General features: G+C 36.6%; 1 protein-coding gene across 1 annotated transcript in view; it reads right to left on the bottom strand.

The window, feature by feature from the left end:
- The window catches only part of LOC149647218 (lachesin-like), a 90,062-nt gene extending 76,993 nt beyond the window's left edge, over positions 1 to 13,069 (bottom strand). Inside the window, exon 1 of the mRNA XM_089850075.1 lies at positions 12,467 to 13,069. Coding sequence (XP_089706201.1) covers positions 12,467 to 12,593 — 127 coding nt within the window. The 5' untranslated portion in view covers positions 12,594 to 13,069. The remainder of the gene's footprint in view (positions 1 to 12,466) is intronic.
- Positions 13,070 to 18,847: the final 5,778 nt, after the last annotated feature.

Below are 18,847 nucleotides of genomic sequence, written 5' to 3'. Positions count from 1 at the left end.
ATATCTCCGACGCTATTATTCCCTGTGATAAATGTGGTTTGGAGCTGGAAGCCTATCTTAGATGACCACCATTGCACTCACTATCTTTCATCGAGTGAAAAAAGGAGGATAGACCGATACGGTTATTTGGAACCTTGAAAGAAATTTCTGGGCCTTCTAGTACGTGATGGGCTTCGTTAACGAACCATTGAATCCTGTACCCAAAAATATAAAGAAAGAAAAAAAAAATGGCCGTCACCCGCGCCTTCCATAAAAAGTCTTGAAACGTGGTCTGAAGCTCAGCTACTCAGTTCAGTTCTTCGAAGTAGTGGTTAGGGAGCCAGCCTATTATTTTAAACAAGAGTTGTACAGAGTGTAACCCTTTAGAATGCCCGTCTTACACTAGATCCAAGCTTCAAGTTTATTAGATATGTTCCGTAAATATATGCTTCGTAATGCTAGAGACTGACAGCTCGAGCTAGTTCGAGAACGACAAGCGAGAATGGACTACACTCTCGGTCTTCCTATTTAGTCTGTATTACTAAGCCTTTGACAGTGCCTCACCTGCCGTCACTTTACGCTAATCTATGACCTATGTGTTACCTATGTCACTTCATGACAATCTCACGGAACATATCTTATAAACTTCAAGTAATAGAACGCATTATGAATGGTTATTAAACTTGGGAAACACTTCATATTTGCTTGCTGTGATGTCCATATTTTTTAGGTTTATTTAATATTTAAAACCTCAAAAACCAAAAGTTAGATTTGAGGCACTACTATCCTTTCAAAGGCTCTGAAGGTCATCACCAATAGACCCAACCAACAAATCTTTATAACGGGTCAGACCTTGTTCTCGGGTTTAAAGGGATAACCTGATTGGCTTGATTTTTGCCCTGCGCAGAACCTGTTTTACCCCATGAGTCAGACTCTAATCCAATTAGAAAAATAAGAGATTTCTTTTCGTCGCTCAACGACAGATGGTACTACAGTCAACTTTGTTAGTCACGTGATCCTATCCTTTAGATTGAGAAGAGACCAAACCAACTTGTTTATTTGTTAGTTGGGTCTTTAATGTACAATGGGTTAAATCTCAAAGTTATCCAGAGTGCTATAGTACTATTGTCTGAGAGAAATAAGTGCGCTAACTGTGGAACGGCTCAGGTTGGTTGGAACGCCAAAAATAAGGGAGGGATAGTCGGACTCAATTGTAATTGGTCAAGAATGGCTACACACAAACCAATTGGCAATTGCAATTGACTCCGACGTCACCCAAATTTATTAAATAGTCCAGCATGATGTCCATTTCTTGTAAGATTTTGTAGATAGTTATTGATTCACAATTTCCACATGGGCTGCTTGTCTGAAGCGGAACGATTACATATAGGTCCTAAAACCAACCATTTCTTCGAACAACTCTGGATTTGTTCATGCGCATCTGATGAAATAGTGAGAGCTTAGGCGGATTAATACTCAATGTTAACCTTCATAGAACAGAAAATAGTGTTTCTTAATGTCGTTTGAACGGAGGGATATTGCTCTTTCACTCTAAAGTAATTCGTTCACGCAGCTAATCTGAATAGTTGAAGAAGTATTGGGTAGTATAATTATATTTATATAATCTTAACCCTTTATTTTCCCTTGGCTTACTTAAATTCAATTCCTTCCATCTAGGTGACCAAACACGTTTTTGAAAAATGCGGACGGGGCCTTTATCCTTCGACCCAACTAACTCTACTTTATCGGGGAACAGAGCTGGGAGAAAGGGTTTCGTGGGTAAAAAAAACCGGGAAAATTTTGCATCTTAAAGTGAGTATACGCATTTTTAAAAGGCTGCCTTTTCAAAAGGAGCCATTTCTTGGCTTTTGGGGATGGGCGGAAGGTGCTATCCCCTAAAAGAGAGAGTGAGTTAGGGCATGTGTAGCGGAGGGGGGACCAGTATAGAGGAATTATAAAATAACTTAAGAAAATGAGAATGAACTGGCCTTAGTTGAGCTGGCATCCTCAAATTCCCCTGGAGCAACCGAAACTAAAACCATTATCGTTATTAAGAAAATTTGGGAAGACAATATACAGCGTGGTACAACAGGGTGGTTTAGTTATAGAGTGTGAACCCAATAATAATGCTAGCACTAGAGGAAATGTTCTGGTAATCTAACATTATATACCTTAAAAGAACGGCCTTTTCTAAATATGAGTATTAAAAAAAAGTGTAAATGATCTCTTATTACAAAATATTTAGTACATTTAATTAGCCTTAAAAATAATCAAGGACTTTTAGTGGCTTCTGCTAAATCGAACCTCTTAGCCCTGAAGGGATTGGTTGAATTCTTACAGGCTGTGAGAGGTAAAGACCCACTCGATCACGCGCATGGGCATATGAGAGATATGGTATCCCCAAATATAAAGCATTTTGCCTGAGCCATCAATACGATGTCCTTCAAATGATTTGCATTTTTTTCTAGAGTGATGCTTTGAAACATGTTTCATTAATACGGAGCTCCGCCATACACACTTTACAGTCGTATTTTGTCAATGGTTAAACGAACAATTTTCTAACCGTCAGATTTGTAAAAACACCTATTTTAAACTTCGTGGTTTTTAAAACCATTGAAAAAAACGACACAGTTACGACGTCAGCGGTTTTAAAAACAGAGTTTTTACGTCACCCTGTTGCTATAGATATGACGTCACACGCGGCACGCACTATGACGTCATCATCTTTCCCAATGCCTCAAGTTTTATATTTTAAAACATTTTAAGTATCAAATCCGTATCTTAGTCAAATGGAAAGGCTACGATCAGTTTAAGTAGCAACTGTGTAGCACGTAAGTTCATAAGATATGTTCCATAAGTTTGTCACTGGTTACAGAGAGCTTGTCATGAAGTGACGTAGATGAAACGTCATAGATTCTCGCGCTGTCAAAGGCTTAGGACAGACTAAATAGGAAGATGGACCGCAAAACGGAGTGTAGTCAAAAATCATCGCTTGTCGTTCTCGAACTAGTTCTCATTACGATGCATAGGAACTGTCATACTTATGGAACATATCTTATAAACTTATGATAATGACGAAAGAAACTTAATCTTACATCCTCAGGTCAGTTCATGGAGCTTTAGATCCCCCACTAGATAGCAGAGCCTAACGGCGCCAAATAGCTAAGCCACATTGTCTAGGCATACTTTCATTATGATGTTATTTAACGATTGAACAAGTCTGTAAATAACGAGCAGATTAGCAACGAAAATTATACAGTTTAAAAATTCCGTCTGACACAAAAATTTATATAACACTCTGAGCTAACTGAAGCGATGCTTTCTTTGTATTAACCTCATTAACATTACTATGTTCAATTGCTTCTATCTCATTAACCACTTTCCCGATTCCGAAACAAATTTGAACAATTATAGAACATGATAAATGTTGTCATACTGTGATTTAATGGTTAAAGGAAGGAAAAGTTCAGATAAGATAACATTATACCTTAAAAGAACGGCCTATAAAAGGAATCAAATATTAATTATCTCTTATTTAAAAATAATGAGCATTTAATTAGTGTTTAAAACGAGGACTTCTCCTAAATTGAACCACTTACCTTTTACTTCTCTCAACTTTGGAGAATTCAACCAATCACGTTACTCCCATGGGGTAAGTGGTTCGATTTAGCAGTTGTCACTAAACCAATGACAGCGCAGTAGTCCTTATTTTTATAACTAAATGAATGATAACTATTTTGTAATCAGAGATCATTTAGCTGCTACTCTTACCTAACTCAGCCTGTGAGAATTACAATTCATGGCTATAACTTAATTCGAAAAGACAGGATAAATAAGCGTGGAGGCGGTATTGCCTTGTATTTTAAAGATCATTTAACCATCTGTGAGCTTCTTCTTGAGCATCATCAACCGGACATGTCATCATTGGAATTTCTGTGGTGTTCTCTACTAGAGAAAAACTCCAAGCCATTAAATATAATGTGTTGTTACTGCCCCCCCAGTCTCGATTATAAAACCACATTCGAAGACATCGGTACAGTGATGTCGAAGATCCATTCAAATACCACTGAAGAGTTAATTATTCTGGGTGACTTTAACACGGACCTGCTACAAAAACCAGCAACGGCAAAGACCAAGCTACTAGCATTAACATTGAACTCTCTCACCCAGTTAGTTAAGGACTCTACGCGAATTACTTTCACAAGTTCTACGTTAATAGACCATTGTTACACTTCTCACCCCCAGTATACGAAGTATGTCAAAACTATCCCAAATGGTGCTTCGGACCACGATATTATTCTGGTTATTCGGAAAAAATCCTGTCCTAGACCTCAAAAAATTCTTGCAAAGGTTCGAAATTTCAGACAAGTAAAAATGGACGATTTTATAGAAACACTTAAGCAGGACTTAAATAACATCCAAGTCAACGATGTTAACGAAGCTACTAAACAATTAACTGAAACACTAATTACAAACGTTGACCAATTTATGCCATTCATCCATTACCGTAAATATGTTAAGTCCCCACCATGGCTTAATAATGAAATAAAGTACAATATGCATCTACGCGATTTGGAGAAAAAAAATCATATAAAGACCCCGCAAAAATATGCAGCTATCGTAACTTAAGAAATAAGGTAACAGCAATGATTCGCAAAGCTAAAAATGATTATTTTCGATACCATCTAGTCCAAGCCTCAAATCCAAAGACTACCTGGAAAAACTTAAAACCTTTTATTAAAAGTAAAAAGCATACGGTTACAGCCCTAAAATCAGACAAAGACGCAAAGCTACAGACAGATAACAACTTAATGGCAGACCAATTTAATAGACACTTCATAAATAACCAGGCTCTCTTGGACATAGATCTAGCTACATTCAACTCTTTTCAACATGTCGGACCTCGACTTCAATTCACAGAAGTTACTGATACACTAATTTTTGAAATAATAAAGAAGTTGCCAAACAGTAGAGCCGTAGGCACTGACGGGATCTCGACCGCGCTTCTTAAGGGCGCAGCAATTTTAATAGCCCCAATTTTGAGAAAAATTATAAACTTAAGCTTTAAATCTGGCATATACCCCGACCAATGGAAGATAGCTAAGGTTATCCCATTATTTAAATCAGGTGACCCTACATTAACAAATAACTACAGAGGCATTTCTATATTACCAAGCATGTCCAAAATTATTGAAAAATGTGTACATACTCAATTAATGAGGTTTAGTATTGACAACAAGATATTTAATGCCACACAATCAGGTTTTGTCCCGGGCCATTCCACCTTGACTGGAACCCTGAACTTACACGAAAATATACTTAAAGAACTTGAGAAAGGCAAATTTGTGGGGGTAGTATTTATAGATCTTAGCAAGGCCTTCGATTGTGTAAACCACGCGATACTAATTAAAATCGTGGAAGGTTGCAACATGGACCAGACCATCACGGACTGGCTCTCCTCATATTTATGTAATCGTAGCCAACAAGTCTGCCTTAACGAATGTAGCTCCCCTTTAAGCCAAATTAAGGCGGGAGTTCCTCAAGGAAGCATTCTGGGCCCCTTGCTATTTAATTTGTATACTAAAGACAATCATCGGGCGGTTGGTGAATCTCTTTTGTCGGAGTATGCCGATGACGAGACTTTACTTGCCTCAGATTGTAATATAACCGCCTTAATTTCCAAACTAGAAACGGATTTCCTAGCCCTTCGTAACAGATTATTTAAAATTGGTTTAGCGACCAATATTTCGAAAACAAACTTTATGATTTTTTCTCCAACTCGCAAACATGCACTCGAAGTCCGCGATATTTCAGTTTTAGGCAAAACAGGAATCATTAGAGTCCCCCTGGTTAAATATTTAGGATTGTATATTGACGAAGATTTTTCATGGAAAACCCATATCGATTACACATGTAAAAAAATAAAAAAAAGAATCTGGCTATTACAACCCCTATTTAATGCTCTAGAAAAGAAAGCGTCATGCAACTTATATAGTGCGCTAATTCAACCCCTATTTGACTACATGAATATTTTCTACGCTGATGGAAATAAGTCATATATGAATCAACTGCAAGTCCTCCAAAACAGTTGTGCGAGGCGAATCTTACATAGAGGGCGACGCTCATCCGCAACTGTCGCTAGGTCTGAGTTGAATTGGTTGGACGTGGCATGCAGATATGAGTTGCATCTTGCAACACTTATTTTTAATATCATTAAGGGAAATACTCCTGATTATATATTAAATATCTTTGATTACGCTCTAAATGGACCTAAAAACTATCAAACTAGAGGCAGCTCATATAATTTATACATGATGAATACCTCTAATAAATTTAATCAAAAACAAATAAAGACTAGAGGCGTAACACTATGGAACAATTTACCAGTGGGTATAAAACAAATTGAATCTAAACCATGTTTTGTAAAGCAAATGAAAATTTATTTGAAACAAAAATAGCTATTGTACATTATGTAATTTAAAAGGCGGACTCCCTCGTAAACCAGAAAATTTCTGAACGGGAATATCCGATGAATAAAGCCCAATATTATTATTATTATTATTATTATTATTATTAATAATCCTTTTAGGGGTAAGTGGTTTGAGATTGACAGCGTCTCACCAGGCGTCGCTTTACCTCGAATATATGACCTACGTCACTTCATGACAAGCTCCAATTTGTAACCAGTGACAAACTTATGGTGAACATATCTTACGAACTTATGGTTATAATAAACTTGCATCCCAAGTAAAATGACTCAAAAAAAGCAAAGAGTTTTATTTTAAAGACCTTATCTTTGTTTTAAATAATTCATACGTAACGTCACAATTTTAAAAATTAAAGGCATCTAGCAAACCCTTTTTTTTAAATAAAAATGAACAATTTTAAAAGTTCAAGGTCTTATATAAGGAAATTTCCACGAACTTTACGCATGTCACCCACGTTGTGACGCAAATGTCTTCATTTAAATTAACTTATAAATTACTAGAAAATATTACTAGAAGCCCGAAATTTGTAGGACAACATCCAGCATTTTAGTTCCTTACTTATAAGCTTAGCATACGCTTGACCATTCTAATGAAGGGTTGAATAAATATGTATTCAATCATATAATGTGAGCTCAGGAGCCTCAGGTCCATTTATAAATGCACTTTCTACTCACCAACATTTATTATTAAACTCGCCCACCAAAAATTTATTTATAAAAAATGTGTGGATGAAGCAAGGGGTGAAGAATATAAAACTTGCAGTGTTGTAGCATAAGAAAACAATAACAATAAGTATAACACTACAGATGTTCAATTTATTACGGAGGGTTACATTTTTTTTCCTAGTGGAAAAATTTTGTCATAGTCCTTTTCGACGTAAAAAAGGGATAGACACCCCTCAGTACCGGGACAGGACATACAAGGGGGTTGTTACTTTACCATGCGTCTCTACGCGCTCTCATGATTGCCCAAGCTTACAGCGCAGGCGCCAAAAAGCGAAGTGGAAGGCAAAGTCTTACCCCCCCCGTATCTTTCCCTCTTAGTTGCATGAAATGTGGATGAGAGGGAAAGCATGACAATGGCCAGAGCCTGTGTTAAAAAACGTGGACATCAAAGTTTCGCCAATAACTATCTATTGCAAACTCGCGACTGAAAGTAGTTCAGACATTTATGCTCCTTGGTTTAACCATAGCCCACTCGATCACGCGCATCACGACGCAAGCTGCTCGCGCTATAGCTAAATTACCGAGATTTGTTTTAAACGTATCTAGTTTTATGTGCTCTTCTATTGCTTCGATAACCTTACTTAAATCCATGTTATACCTTCGAAAACCTTTTAAAACATTACCAGCTACTCTGTCCTGACTCCTGACTACAAACACAAATCGAGGAAGTTCTAGCATACACAATAGCAGACGACGGTAACCGCGAATTAACACAAGACCTATTTTAAGGGAGTGAACAGGCCCAGTATAGCTACGCCAATAAAACGGTCAACTACTGCGAAACTCTGATGACTCGCGACTTCTGGCCAATTTCATACTTTTACTCTCATCCACTTTTGGTTACATTGAAATGGTCTATTGGAAATTTAGTTTATCTTGGCAAAAATATCTCCGTTAGGTATTCATTGAGTGCAGTACTTACTCCGGTTATGTAACTTATGGTTAGAAGAAAGATTTATCAATATTACGTGTATGGATAGTGGGGAAACTCGAGTTCAAAGATACATAGGCCTATATAAACAAATTCAATCTCAAAATGAAAAAAGTCTCATAGTGAGCTGGTATTATCTTTGTTAAAAAATGTCGCATTGAAGGTTGAATTTAATATAGAAAGAAGTTCCGGAGAAGAAAGAAAGTCGACTTTAAAAGGCGAGAATGAATAAAGTGACGACCGAACACAGAAATGGGGGGGAAAAATGGAATAAAAATGTATCGGTTTCTGACAATAGTTGGAAATCGATTCAGAACGGGAACTAATTCATAATAGTATCTCCTCTCGCATTGTTTGACATTTCTTCTGCCATTAACACGAAGTTTTCATGAAGTTGGTGTAACGAAAACCATTTAATACTAATACAACAGCTTCTACAATATATTTTAAAGTGAGCGTTAAGCCTTGTTTCTACCTTTCAAATTTATCGCTCTCTTTACCAATTCTAGGGGTCTGGTTTTATGTTGAAAAATATTTTCATTAAATGAAATTTTGGTGAAAAAAAGACGTAATTATTTGAAACAATTGATGTTTTATAATAATGCCTTTAAATCTGAAGTTTTTAATGTCTGTCGCTTCAGCCAAATAATTTTGACCACTTATCTTTTACTTTTTAATTGAAGGCTTTCTTATCGAAGGAATTCCATTCAGTGTACATAAGGTTATGCATAGCTCGCCTTATAAATTTGTAAATAGGGTTATGCATAACTCGCCATATAATTTGTACATAGGGGTGTGCATGACTCATCTTATAAACTTGTACATATCCCCTCGACCATAAACGATTTAGTGAATATCCCTTCGATTATTTTAAAATCGGCAACGATTTAGTGAATATCCCCTCGACTTCCTTTTAATATTACTTACCTGTGATTGCCAAGTCATGATATTTTTGATACGAACAAAGATGTATAATAATGATACAGTCAAAGAATATTGGTTATTAATTAGGAAAATGACTTAATTTTTAACATAATTGTTCAATTGGCGATTGAATGAGAACAAAAGGCAGACTTGGCTCTACATGGGATCTCAGAACGTTTTACGGCGGAGAGGGCACGAAGCGAGGCTTGGCCCATTTTTGTACATGTTAATGTTTTTCATTAGATTTAACTTTGTCATGACACTTTCAATGAAAACAAGCCTCTGGTTTTAAGATGAACCGTATTCTACGATTGTTTTTGATTTTAAAGAAGTTTCTCCCATAAAAAATATCTGCCACTTCCAACTGTTAATTAGCACACTTATTTTGAACCCTTTCTGTCTTTGAAATTAAAGAGACTTTTCTAATTTAAAGCATAAGAAAATAATCCTCTTTAAGTGTCCACGCATTACTAGGTAGGTAGGCCAGCGCTTAAGATAGAATTTTCTTTCCCTGGTAGCGTCACATCTCCTTGCTAAAAGGAAGATTTTCACGGCGATAGTGTCTCACACACTTTAATACCAGGTTGGGGCAAGAAGCGATATCTAGTTTACTAGGGAGAAAGTATAAATTCGCCACATTTCAAGCTTTGTCTCCAGTCCAAACGTAGCCTGTCCGGAGTTAATCCGCGCCGCCTCTAAATTACAACCAGCATCTCATTGGTTCTTGAAAACCACGTCAGCGCGACGACGCGAGTGACGAAAATTACAGTCATATTTTCCGACTGAGGAGAGTGTAGCGAAATAGCCCGGCGCCTCCTTTTACGCCCCCTTGTATTATGAAAGGGGGACTAGGACTATGGCGCGCGAATACTTAGTATAAGCATCTTATACCTTCTCCCTAATAAACTAGATATCACTTCTTGGTTGGGGTGAGACTGGTTATAAGCAGCTGTGGGACAGACTAGCACTCTATAGACATAAAAACTTAATTCTAGATTATCCGTTTATGTCTAAAGTGCTTATCTACTGTAGAAAATAACAGCGTGAAGAAAAAAAATCTCTTTATGCTTAAACATTCTTTTGGATCTTCTTTCAAAGAAATTTACCTTGTCAGGGTCGAGTCTGTGCCACGACGGCTGACTCTCTTCTTATTCCTTTTAATTTCTTTTGTTTTTTATTTATTTTTGGTAAGGTTGCATTTCTTCAAAGGAATATTTTTTTAATTCCATTGGGAATTTAAAATTTAAAGTTAGTTTTTTAAGTTAACCCGGTTTATAAGGAGATGTTAATGGAATTTATAATGATTTAGATTAAATTTAGGTATAATAAAAAAAATACGGTTTTGGGAGAATACCTTGATGCAAAATCAAGCTTTTAAAGACTTAGTTTTTACTGAATTTTCCGTTTCATTTTTTTGACTACAACTAGAGATTTAATATTAACTTAAATAAACTACGTTTTAAGTTAATTTGATTTAAATTGGTTGAATTTCGAGCGCACTAAATTTGGTTAAAAGGGTGTTGTACTTTTACAGATGGATCTTAATCAAAACGGGTCTTCTAGAGTTAAATGGCTATCAAATGTAAAAAAATAAAATAATGTTGTGAAAAAGCACATTATAATTTAATTAGATGTAAAATAATCTTGGTGAAGAAATTTTCTTTCAATAGTGACTGGTACACTACTTCAAAATGAACAGTATTTAGAGAAATTGGACTTACTTTCTAGCTACCCAAGGAAAAGGGAAGAAGATTTTAAAAAATATATCGATTCTTTAAAATAACGGTTATAAAATTACATAATAATAGCTTAATTTAAAAAAAAACCCTCTTTATTCAGTACATATCGTCACCTATGGCTAAGGCATGGCGGATTCTAGAAAAAATCTGATCTGAAAAATTTCATGTTCCCATTTTAGTGCGACCAAAATGAATGATTTTTACAAGGAAAATTTTTAATTTAGTTTTGCCGTGCAATTTTAGATGTGAAATTCACATGAAATTTATAATAACAATTTATTATTAGTGGTCTTCATTGTACGTTTTTATGTTATTGCAAGAAGTTTACTGCTTTTTGATAGTTAAAGAATTGTCCCATTAGAAAAACGAAAATTATCCCTCATGGAAGCTAAAACTGTTTTAGCTATTCGAGAATTGGTGCCTACGGACTCACAATGGAATTATAACTTTTTTGATGGTTGATCTGCAGCACGAAAAACAGATCAGAGAGTAAAGAATTTCCTCCAGGAGAAACATCAGAATTAAAAACGAATTAAAAGCATTCAATTTCTTTTAATTCTAGTTAGTTTTGTAATTTGAAAATTTTATCTATGTTGTACTCTCATTTGTAGATTTGAAAAACTGCATGTTGTTTCCCATATAATCCCACACTTACTACCTTTACAAACGCCATCATGAAATGAATTCCCTGTTAGTTAAAAAAAAACATCATTTTCATTATTTATTAATGAGCTTCGTATAATTCACATCAAAGGAGTAGCTCTTCGGTTTAATTAAGTCGCTCGCATACATAACTAAAATCTTATTCGTTTCTAGTCTGAAATATTTGGAAAAACTGTTCACAAACAGCATTATATTATTGGGGAATATTATGGTTCTAGCTTTAATTTTCCGCAATTTTCTTAAGAAGTTAATCCCACAAAAACCAGTTCTCTCTAAGCAAAGTTTCGGGATAATTAAGACGGCTTATTCTAAAAATAAGTTCAAATTTCATTTCGTTACTTAAAAAAGATTTGAGTTGAACTTCAAATTCCTCATTACAAACACGAATATCTTTTCAATAGGGTAAGATATTTTGGGAAGCCCTCATATAAGCAATTCCCGTATGAGCGGATCCCATAATAGAGGTCCACATAACCGCGGTTTCAAAAATAGCTGTTTCCCGAAAACGCAGTTTACGCGTTACAGCAGTTCTCGTAAACGCGGCGTCTCGTTACAGCAGTTACCAAAATATCAGTACAACTAAGAAGTGAAAAACGGTAGTTGTTTACGATGGTGCAGGTTTGGTTTTGAAGTCTGGTTTAACTTCGTTGCTTGTACCAAAAAAACCTTATAGATGAGGTTAGGTTAGGTTATTTGAGCCCTAGTGGTATTAGGGTCAATTTAGGCATTGTTATTTCAACACGAATAGTATTAGGTCAGGTAAGGTTAGATTAGGTTAGGTTAGCGTATGATGATTTTGTTGTACTTAATAGGTAAGGTAAATTGTAGGGTTAAGAATTGTTCAAAACAAAACTCAAGCTAAAAACTGCTATTTCTCAAAACAGCAGCCGCTATTTCTAAAACAACAGTTTTAAACAACACTACTATTTTTATGAAATCGCGGTTGCTATTTCGGGAACTACAAGGTAGTCCCGATATTTTAATAATAACATTTTTAAATAGTATAATCTCACTCACCGGGTGAAGCGGCGCTTTTGGTTCGTGATATGAGGGAGATCCAGACGACAACAAGGATCGTAAAAGATAGAGCACAAGCACGTCTTTGACCCCCGCTGCAGATCTTGACCAATTTCGAGGACTTCATTTACGAAAGAAGTTTTCAAACTTACAGAACTTGGAAATACTTTCGCGTACACCGACTGAGAATATTTTAACTGATTTACGCGCTTAACAATAAGAGTTATATTTTATTCATGACTAATCCAGTATATATAGTGAGCTCTTGGATTGTCCATCATTTTTCTATCTGTCGCTGTCTCGCGTCAATCATTTCGGTATTTTCTGGACCTGCATTTTCGGAAGTTCTCTCAAGTTCCTCTTGATCTTCATTCGTTTTCATCTTCGTGTCTGTTCACGTTTCTTTCAAATAAAACGTCCTTCTTTAGCATAGGGAGACGGGCCGAGATGTCACGCGGCGAGCGCGTGCTGCGTGCACAATGATCTGTTTCTCTAAACTCGCGGCGATGTTCGCTAGCTCCTCTTTTCCTAAAGACAAGCTTTCTCTTTCGTCTCTCTCTCTTTCCTCTTCCGCGTTTTCAGGATCGGGATAAAATGATCCTACGCTTCCCGTTTTCCGTCGTTCGTTAATACGGGGGGTGTCTTTTGCGCATGCACCGCTTTTCGGAGATGCTATTTGACTTGCTTTTGACTGTACTGTAAGCCACGTGTACTTCCGACGGCTTTGCATCGGAATTTTTTTCTTTTTTGGGCATTCATTCGTACCGACTAAGACGGCCGAACAATTTTATAGAAGGAATTGTCGAGGCGATGCGATACGATGCGATGCTCGCAATTTCGGAGAGAATATATCTAGAGGGAGAACGAACCCGACTTCTTTGTTAAATATGGGGTACCTTAAAAATTTAGATATTTAAATCCAGTGTTTCACATTTGATTTCTTAGATACTAGTGCAGAGTGAAGCGTTCTGTTCAGAACAAACTTGTGAACCCAATTTTGTCCTGTTTTGAACAACAAATTCTGAGAGTCTGACTGGAAACTATCTAGAGCTCGGCATTAGCTATCAATTATCCGCGTTATTTTATCTTTATCCATACTCAAAACATATCCACAGAACTTACATGTTAAATCGTATTATAATCCACAAATTTGTTTATAAATAATCGGTTATCCACCAATTTGTGGATAATTGATCGAAAATGCCGAGCACTAAAACTATTATCTAAATTGGTAGTATCTATGAAACATGTACCATAAGTTTATAAGATATGTTCCTTCCATAAGTATGACCTACACTTCGTTATGCTAGAGACTTGCAGCTCGAGCTAGTTCGAGAACGACAAGCGAGAATTGCAGACTACACTCGGTGGTTAATTTTGCAGGACTTCCATCTTCCTATCTAGTCTGTACTATAAGCCTTTGACAGCGCCTCACCAGGCGTCGCTTTACCCTGAATCTATGACTTACCTCCCTCAATTCATGACAGTCTCTAGTTTGTAACCAAAGACAAACTTATGGAACATACACATCTTATGAACTTATGGTGCGACTGATAAGCAATTTCTCGCCTCTTCTGAAAATCAAAATCTCAACCCATCACTAAATGTTTCCAAGCTCTTTTTCGACTAATTGATTTTAAGTTGTCACCCCTATTAATTTCTTAGGCAATCACCACTCCCGTTTTGCGCTTGAGACAGACACTTTCAGGCCAAATCTTTCCCTTGTTGCTAGTAGCTTCTTTTCCTTTTTTCACGCAACTTTCGGCGATGAGCTAGTAAGAGAGGATGGGGCCTAATGGGTTGTGTTTGTGAGGCAAACGTCGCAATGATGTAGTCGGGCTATTGCTCTTTCGCTTTCTTTTGTCGATAGCGTTGACTATTCTTTTGCTCATTCTTTTGTTTCTTGGGTAGAGGCACGTGCAGCGTGCGAGGGTCACGTCACTCCTACCTAAGGCCATGCCTTAGAATCCCTACCCAAGATGGCTAAAGGCAATTTCAGACGTTCCAACTTTTTGACTCATCTTGATGGGTCAACTCGAGTTGAATCAATTAGTTGGATCGTGTGAATATCGCTGGATGAGTTGAGTCACCAAAAAAGTTGGCTAGGAAAAATTGGATCACTGACTCAACTTTTTAAGTTCATTTCTCTAGCCAATCAAAATGAATTACAAAAAAAGCATTTTTCGCTGGTTATTTCGTAAGTGCCAAGGTAGGTGGCGCTTAAAAAGTTCCATTTGGCGGTAAAGGTTTAGTTGTGTGAATAGGAAGGATTTATTTCACTTTTCCCTTCAAAAGTTCAAGGGCAAGTTGATACAACTTTTTGACCCATCGAGCTGAGTCAAAAAGTTGGATCGTCTGAAAGAGCCTTTAGAAGAAAATTTTTTGGTCGACTTTCAATTAGGTGGAATTATTCTGACATCCAACTTGCTTGTAAATGTGGATTGGACCATGGAATTAGATTAGAGACTTAGGCTTAACAGTTATCGCCGAGGCAACCATCATAACTCTTATTTGTGAAGTTCTATCACGTTATCCAAGAGTTTTTCAAGGATAACGTTTAGTTGTTTTCTTTTCTACAATAATGTAGTGTTTCTCTTTATACAAATGGGGAAACCAAAATAAACCTCTCCAAGTCGAGACGCAATTAAGAGGTTGTTCTTAAATAATTAAATAAATATAATTGATATTAATTATTTTAATCGTCATTAATTTACCTTAATTTTAGATAAATCGGTTTAAGAAACATTATTCCTAAAATAATAATAAACATAGCTATTGTTGACGTTTAAATTCAAGCGTATGCCTCTTCAAGAATTTTTGTAAATTTAGGGTATAAGACGTCACGGAGAGGTATTACACTGGACGTGTCTGTGTGTCTGTCTATCACCGCGTTCGCAGTTGCAATATCCGGATCGCGTTCATAGTTCACAGAAAACAAAACTGGTTTCTACTCCATTATCATCGTAATGGTTAAGATGTACGCGGCGATTCCAATTGCAAGACTTCCATCAAAGATTCACACAATTACGGGTTTTCTTACCAATTATTGTGAAGTAATCGATTTATATACCCTAAATTTCCAAAAATTGCTAAAGAGGCATACGCTAGAATTCTACCGTCAACAATAGCTACGTTTAAAATGATTTCAGGAATAAAGTTTCTTAAAACGATTTAACTAGAATTAAGGTAAATTAATGACGATTAGAATAACTAATATAAATTGTATTTATTTAATTATTTAAGTAAAACCTCTTAATTGAGTCTCGACTCAAAGAGGTTTAGTTTGGTTTCCCAACTTGTTTTTATTGAAATTCATCTCTACAAAGTTGAAACTTAATCGATCAAAATAATTATTACATTAGAATTTTGGGGGGCTTCGAGCAATTTTTTGGTAGGATTTACAAATCATTATGAGGGGGCCAGTGCAATTGCCTGTTCTGGCTTTTAAAGATTATACTTTGCCTACAAACGTAAATTTTCCGCTTGAAATACTCGAATTATACGTTCCCTTTTCGTAAAATAATGTAAGCTATGATTTCACTTTTGGCCTTAAGTTTTGCAATTAAATATATTTATTGTCACGATTGTCCAGAATGCCATCTCTCAAATTTATTTTACAAATTTCAGAAGAATTTGTCATTCTTAAAGATAAATCAAATTATACATTGTAATATAATCCAAGGTATAGTTATTTTAATAAATATTATATACACTGCTATATAGCTCGTATTTCTATTTCTATTATTTCGGAGCGATCGTACATAAAAAACAGTATCAGCAAAGAAGGAGGATTTTTTTAAACGAAAACTGGTCAAGATCAAGAGGACAAGTTTTAAAAATCCCTTTTTTTCGAAGACTGATGGAGATGCATGTTACTTGACCGAATATAACGACCGAAAACGTTAGCGCTGCATCAAAAAAAATAACTTTTACGCAGGACTTCACACGTACGACCGAATTCCGACCGAAAAGGACCGGAAGTCACGTGTCACGAGTTGGAATTGTGACTCGGAGTCAGAAGGACTTAAGCCTTGGCCCTTGAGTTTTCATTGATGTAATTTTAATTAGGGAGCTTACTACTACACAAATTGTAGGTCAGAGTGATTCAAACTCAAAAGTCGACAACATACAAACACGGCATTAGCGACTCGCGATCAAATCCGCTTTGAGAATTCAGACTCAAAAAAAATTTTCCAATTATGACGTGAAAAGAAGCTTCATCCCAAAAAGAGTTTTGATTGGTTATCAAAATATTTTACGTCGGCCTCTGAGTAAAATATTGAACACAAATTCTTTCCAACCGAAAGCTGTTTCGGTCGCGTTCTGCGGAAGATGTTTTACCGCAGAGGTTCTTACGCAGTGTTGTCGGTCAAGTGGGAAGTAAGCTTAACTCGCCTTTTCCCGTTTTCTATCTGCAAGCTGCTTTTTTTTATGCAAGTTCGGCATAAGGCGAATACAACGACGAACATCATCCAGAATGGTATGCTTCAATACTTTGAAAAAAAAAGCGGATGCACACTTTCCCCCTTTGTAATTTACCTCTGTTCTATCAGTTTAACCAGAAGGGTATAATAGAAGAAGGATGAAACTTTGTATTCTCTTAATACTTAAGTTACGTACCATGGTTCTTCACAGTCTCACCCTTTTTGTTTGCTCTCCCACTCATCAAACTTCAGATGGGCATCGCACCGTACTAGGATGAATTCTAAAACGGTTTGCCAGTACTAAATCCTCAGCAACCAACCCACAAACCTTCATTATCATAACGTGGGAAAAAATCCACAAGCGCATGCGCCTTGGGCAATAGTTAAGCGCTAATGAGGGAACTATTTATTGCATTATGTGATCCGGTTTAGTAACCTTGCTCCAAATGTAAATTCTGATGATGGAAAGAATCATGTTACAATTACCCCGTTTTGTAGTACACTTCTCTCGAAGAGAAGTATTATATACTTCTGCTTGAACTCAATATTTGCATTTTTTTTCGGTTTCGTATCGCGCCTTAAATGTTTCGTATAACACACTCAAACTATTAACTCATATAAATAAAATCTTTAATAAAATCCTATAATTAATGCCGCTATCTCTTTGCGGTAGCTGCATGCGTATGTCACACACCTTTTAATAAAATGTGAAAAATTGCGGCAAAAGTAATTTTTGTTTAGCGCTGCATGTACGGCTGTATGCGGCGCAAGCCGATTGGCGGTCGTTATTCATTCGAATTTATTCTCGTTGTCTACCTTGGGTTGGGTTTCAGCAGTAGGTGGCGAAAAGCCTTATATAATGAGACAGTGACTAATCTCATATTCCTAGTTTAAATTCCATTACCCCTTTTCACGCCATACCCACTATCCTTCTATTGTGTTTCTGGTGGTAATATTCGTTGTATTATTTGTGTAGCGACGTCTTATCTCCGACTTAAACGAGTCGCTGCATCCCGCGGAACATCCTGTCACCCAATAGGCTGCCGCCTTGCCTTTTCCTTCCACTTCGGAGGAGCTAAATCCTTGGGGAAGGACACTCTTCCTAATTTTGGATATTCATTAAATGTTGAATTTGGTGAATTCCACAAGCCCACGCTGGTTGTTTTCTCAACAGCACTCTAAGAAATAGTTTGAGATATGTTCTATAAGTTTGAATCTGGTTACAAAATGGAGCTTGTCATGAAGTGACGTAGGTCATAGATTCAAGGTAAAGCGACATACGCCTAGTTTGGCGCTCTCAAAAGCTTGGCAGTGTAGACTAAATAGGACCCAGATGGAAGTCCTGCAAAATTAACCACCGAGTGTAGGACTTCAATTCTCGCTTCCGTTGTTCTCGAACTAGCTCTCACTTGTGAGTCTCTAGCCCTTCGAAGTATAGGAAGTGTCATACTTATGGAACGTATCTTAAAAACCTATGGAATTATAGTGTCCTACCCATCAGGTTGGCTGAAAGTTATCGCGTAAGGCGTGTAAGTTTGACTAATATTCCCTTTTAACGTTAGCTTAAAGCGTTTCCATCGAGGGGGTCGACACTCCTTGAATTTCGTACGCTGTGTATTTGATGTAACTACTAATTAGTTTAAAGAAATATACTCTGAATATGTAATAATTCTCTTTCAAATTTCCATGGATGCTAAATACGTTTAGTTACAACACTTATTAAGAAAATTATCAAAAGTCATAGTGACCTCTCCATTCCAATCCTTATAGCCTAGTCCATTTGGAATGTCAGAACTCTGGAGATACGAAATACCGAGATTTCACTTTCTTCTTTTTCCACTAAATACTTGGATTTTCAACCACCAGGGCTCGAATAATTAACTAAAATATCCAAAAGATAGCATTGTGAACATCGTGTTCTTTAGTGACACCTCCAATTTGCAGTGTAAATTTTACA

This window comes from Phalangium opilio, unplaced genomic scaffold, assembly GCF_054372755.1.
Source record: "Phalangium opilio isolate 3A_F unplaced genomic scaffold, DU_Popi_V2 ptg000089l_1, whole genome shotgun sequence".
NCBI lineage: Eukaryota > Metazoa > Arthropoda > Arachnida > Opiliones > Phalangiidae > Phalangium > Phalangium opilio.
This window is presented reverse-complemented; position numbering and strand designations above follow the sequence as displayed.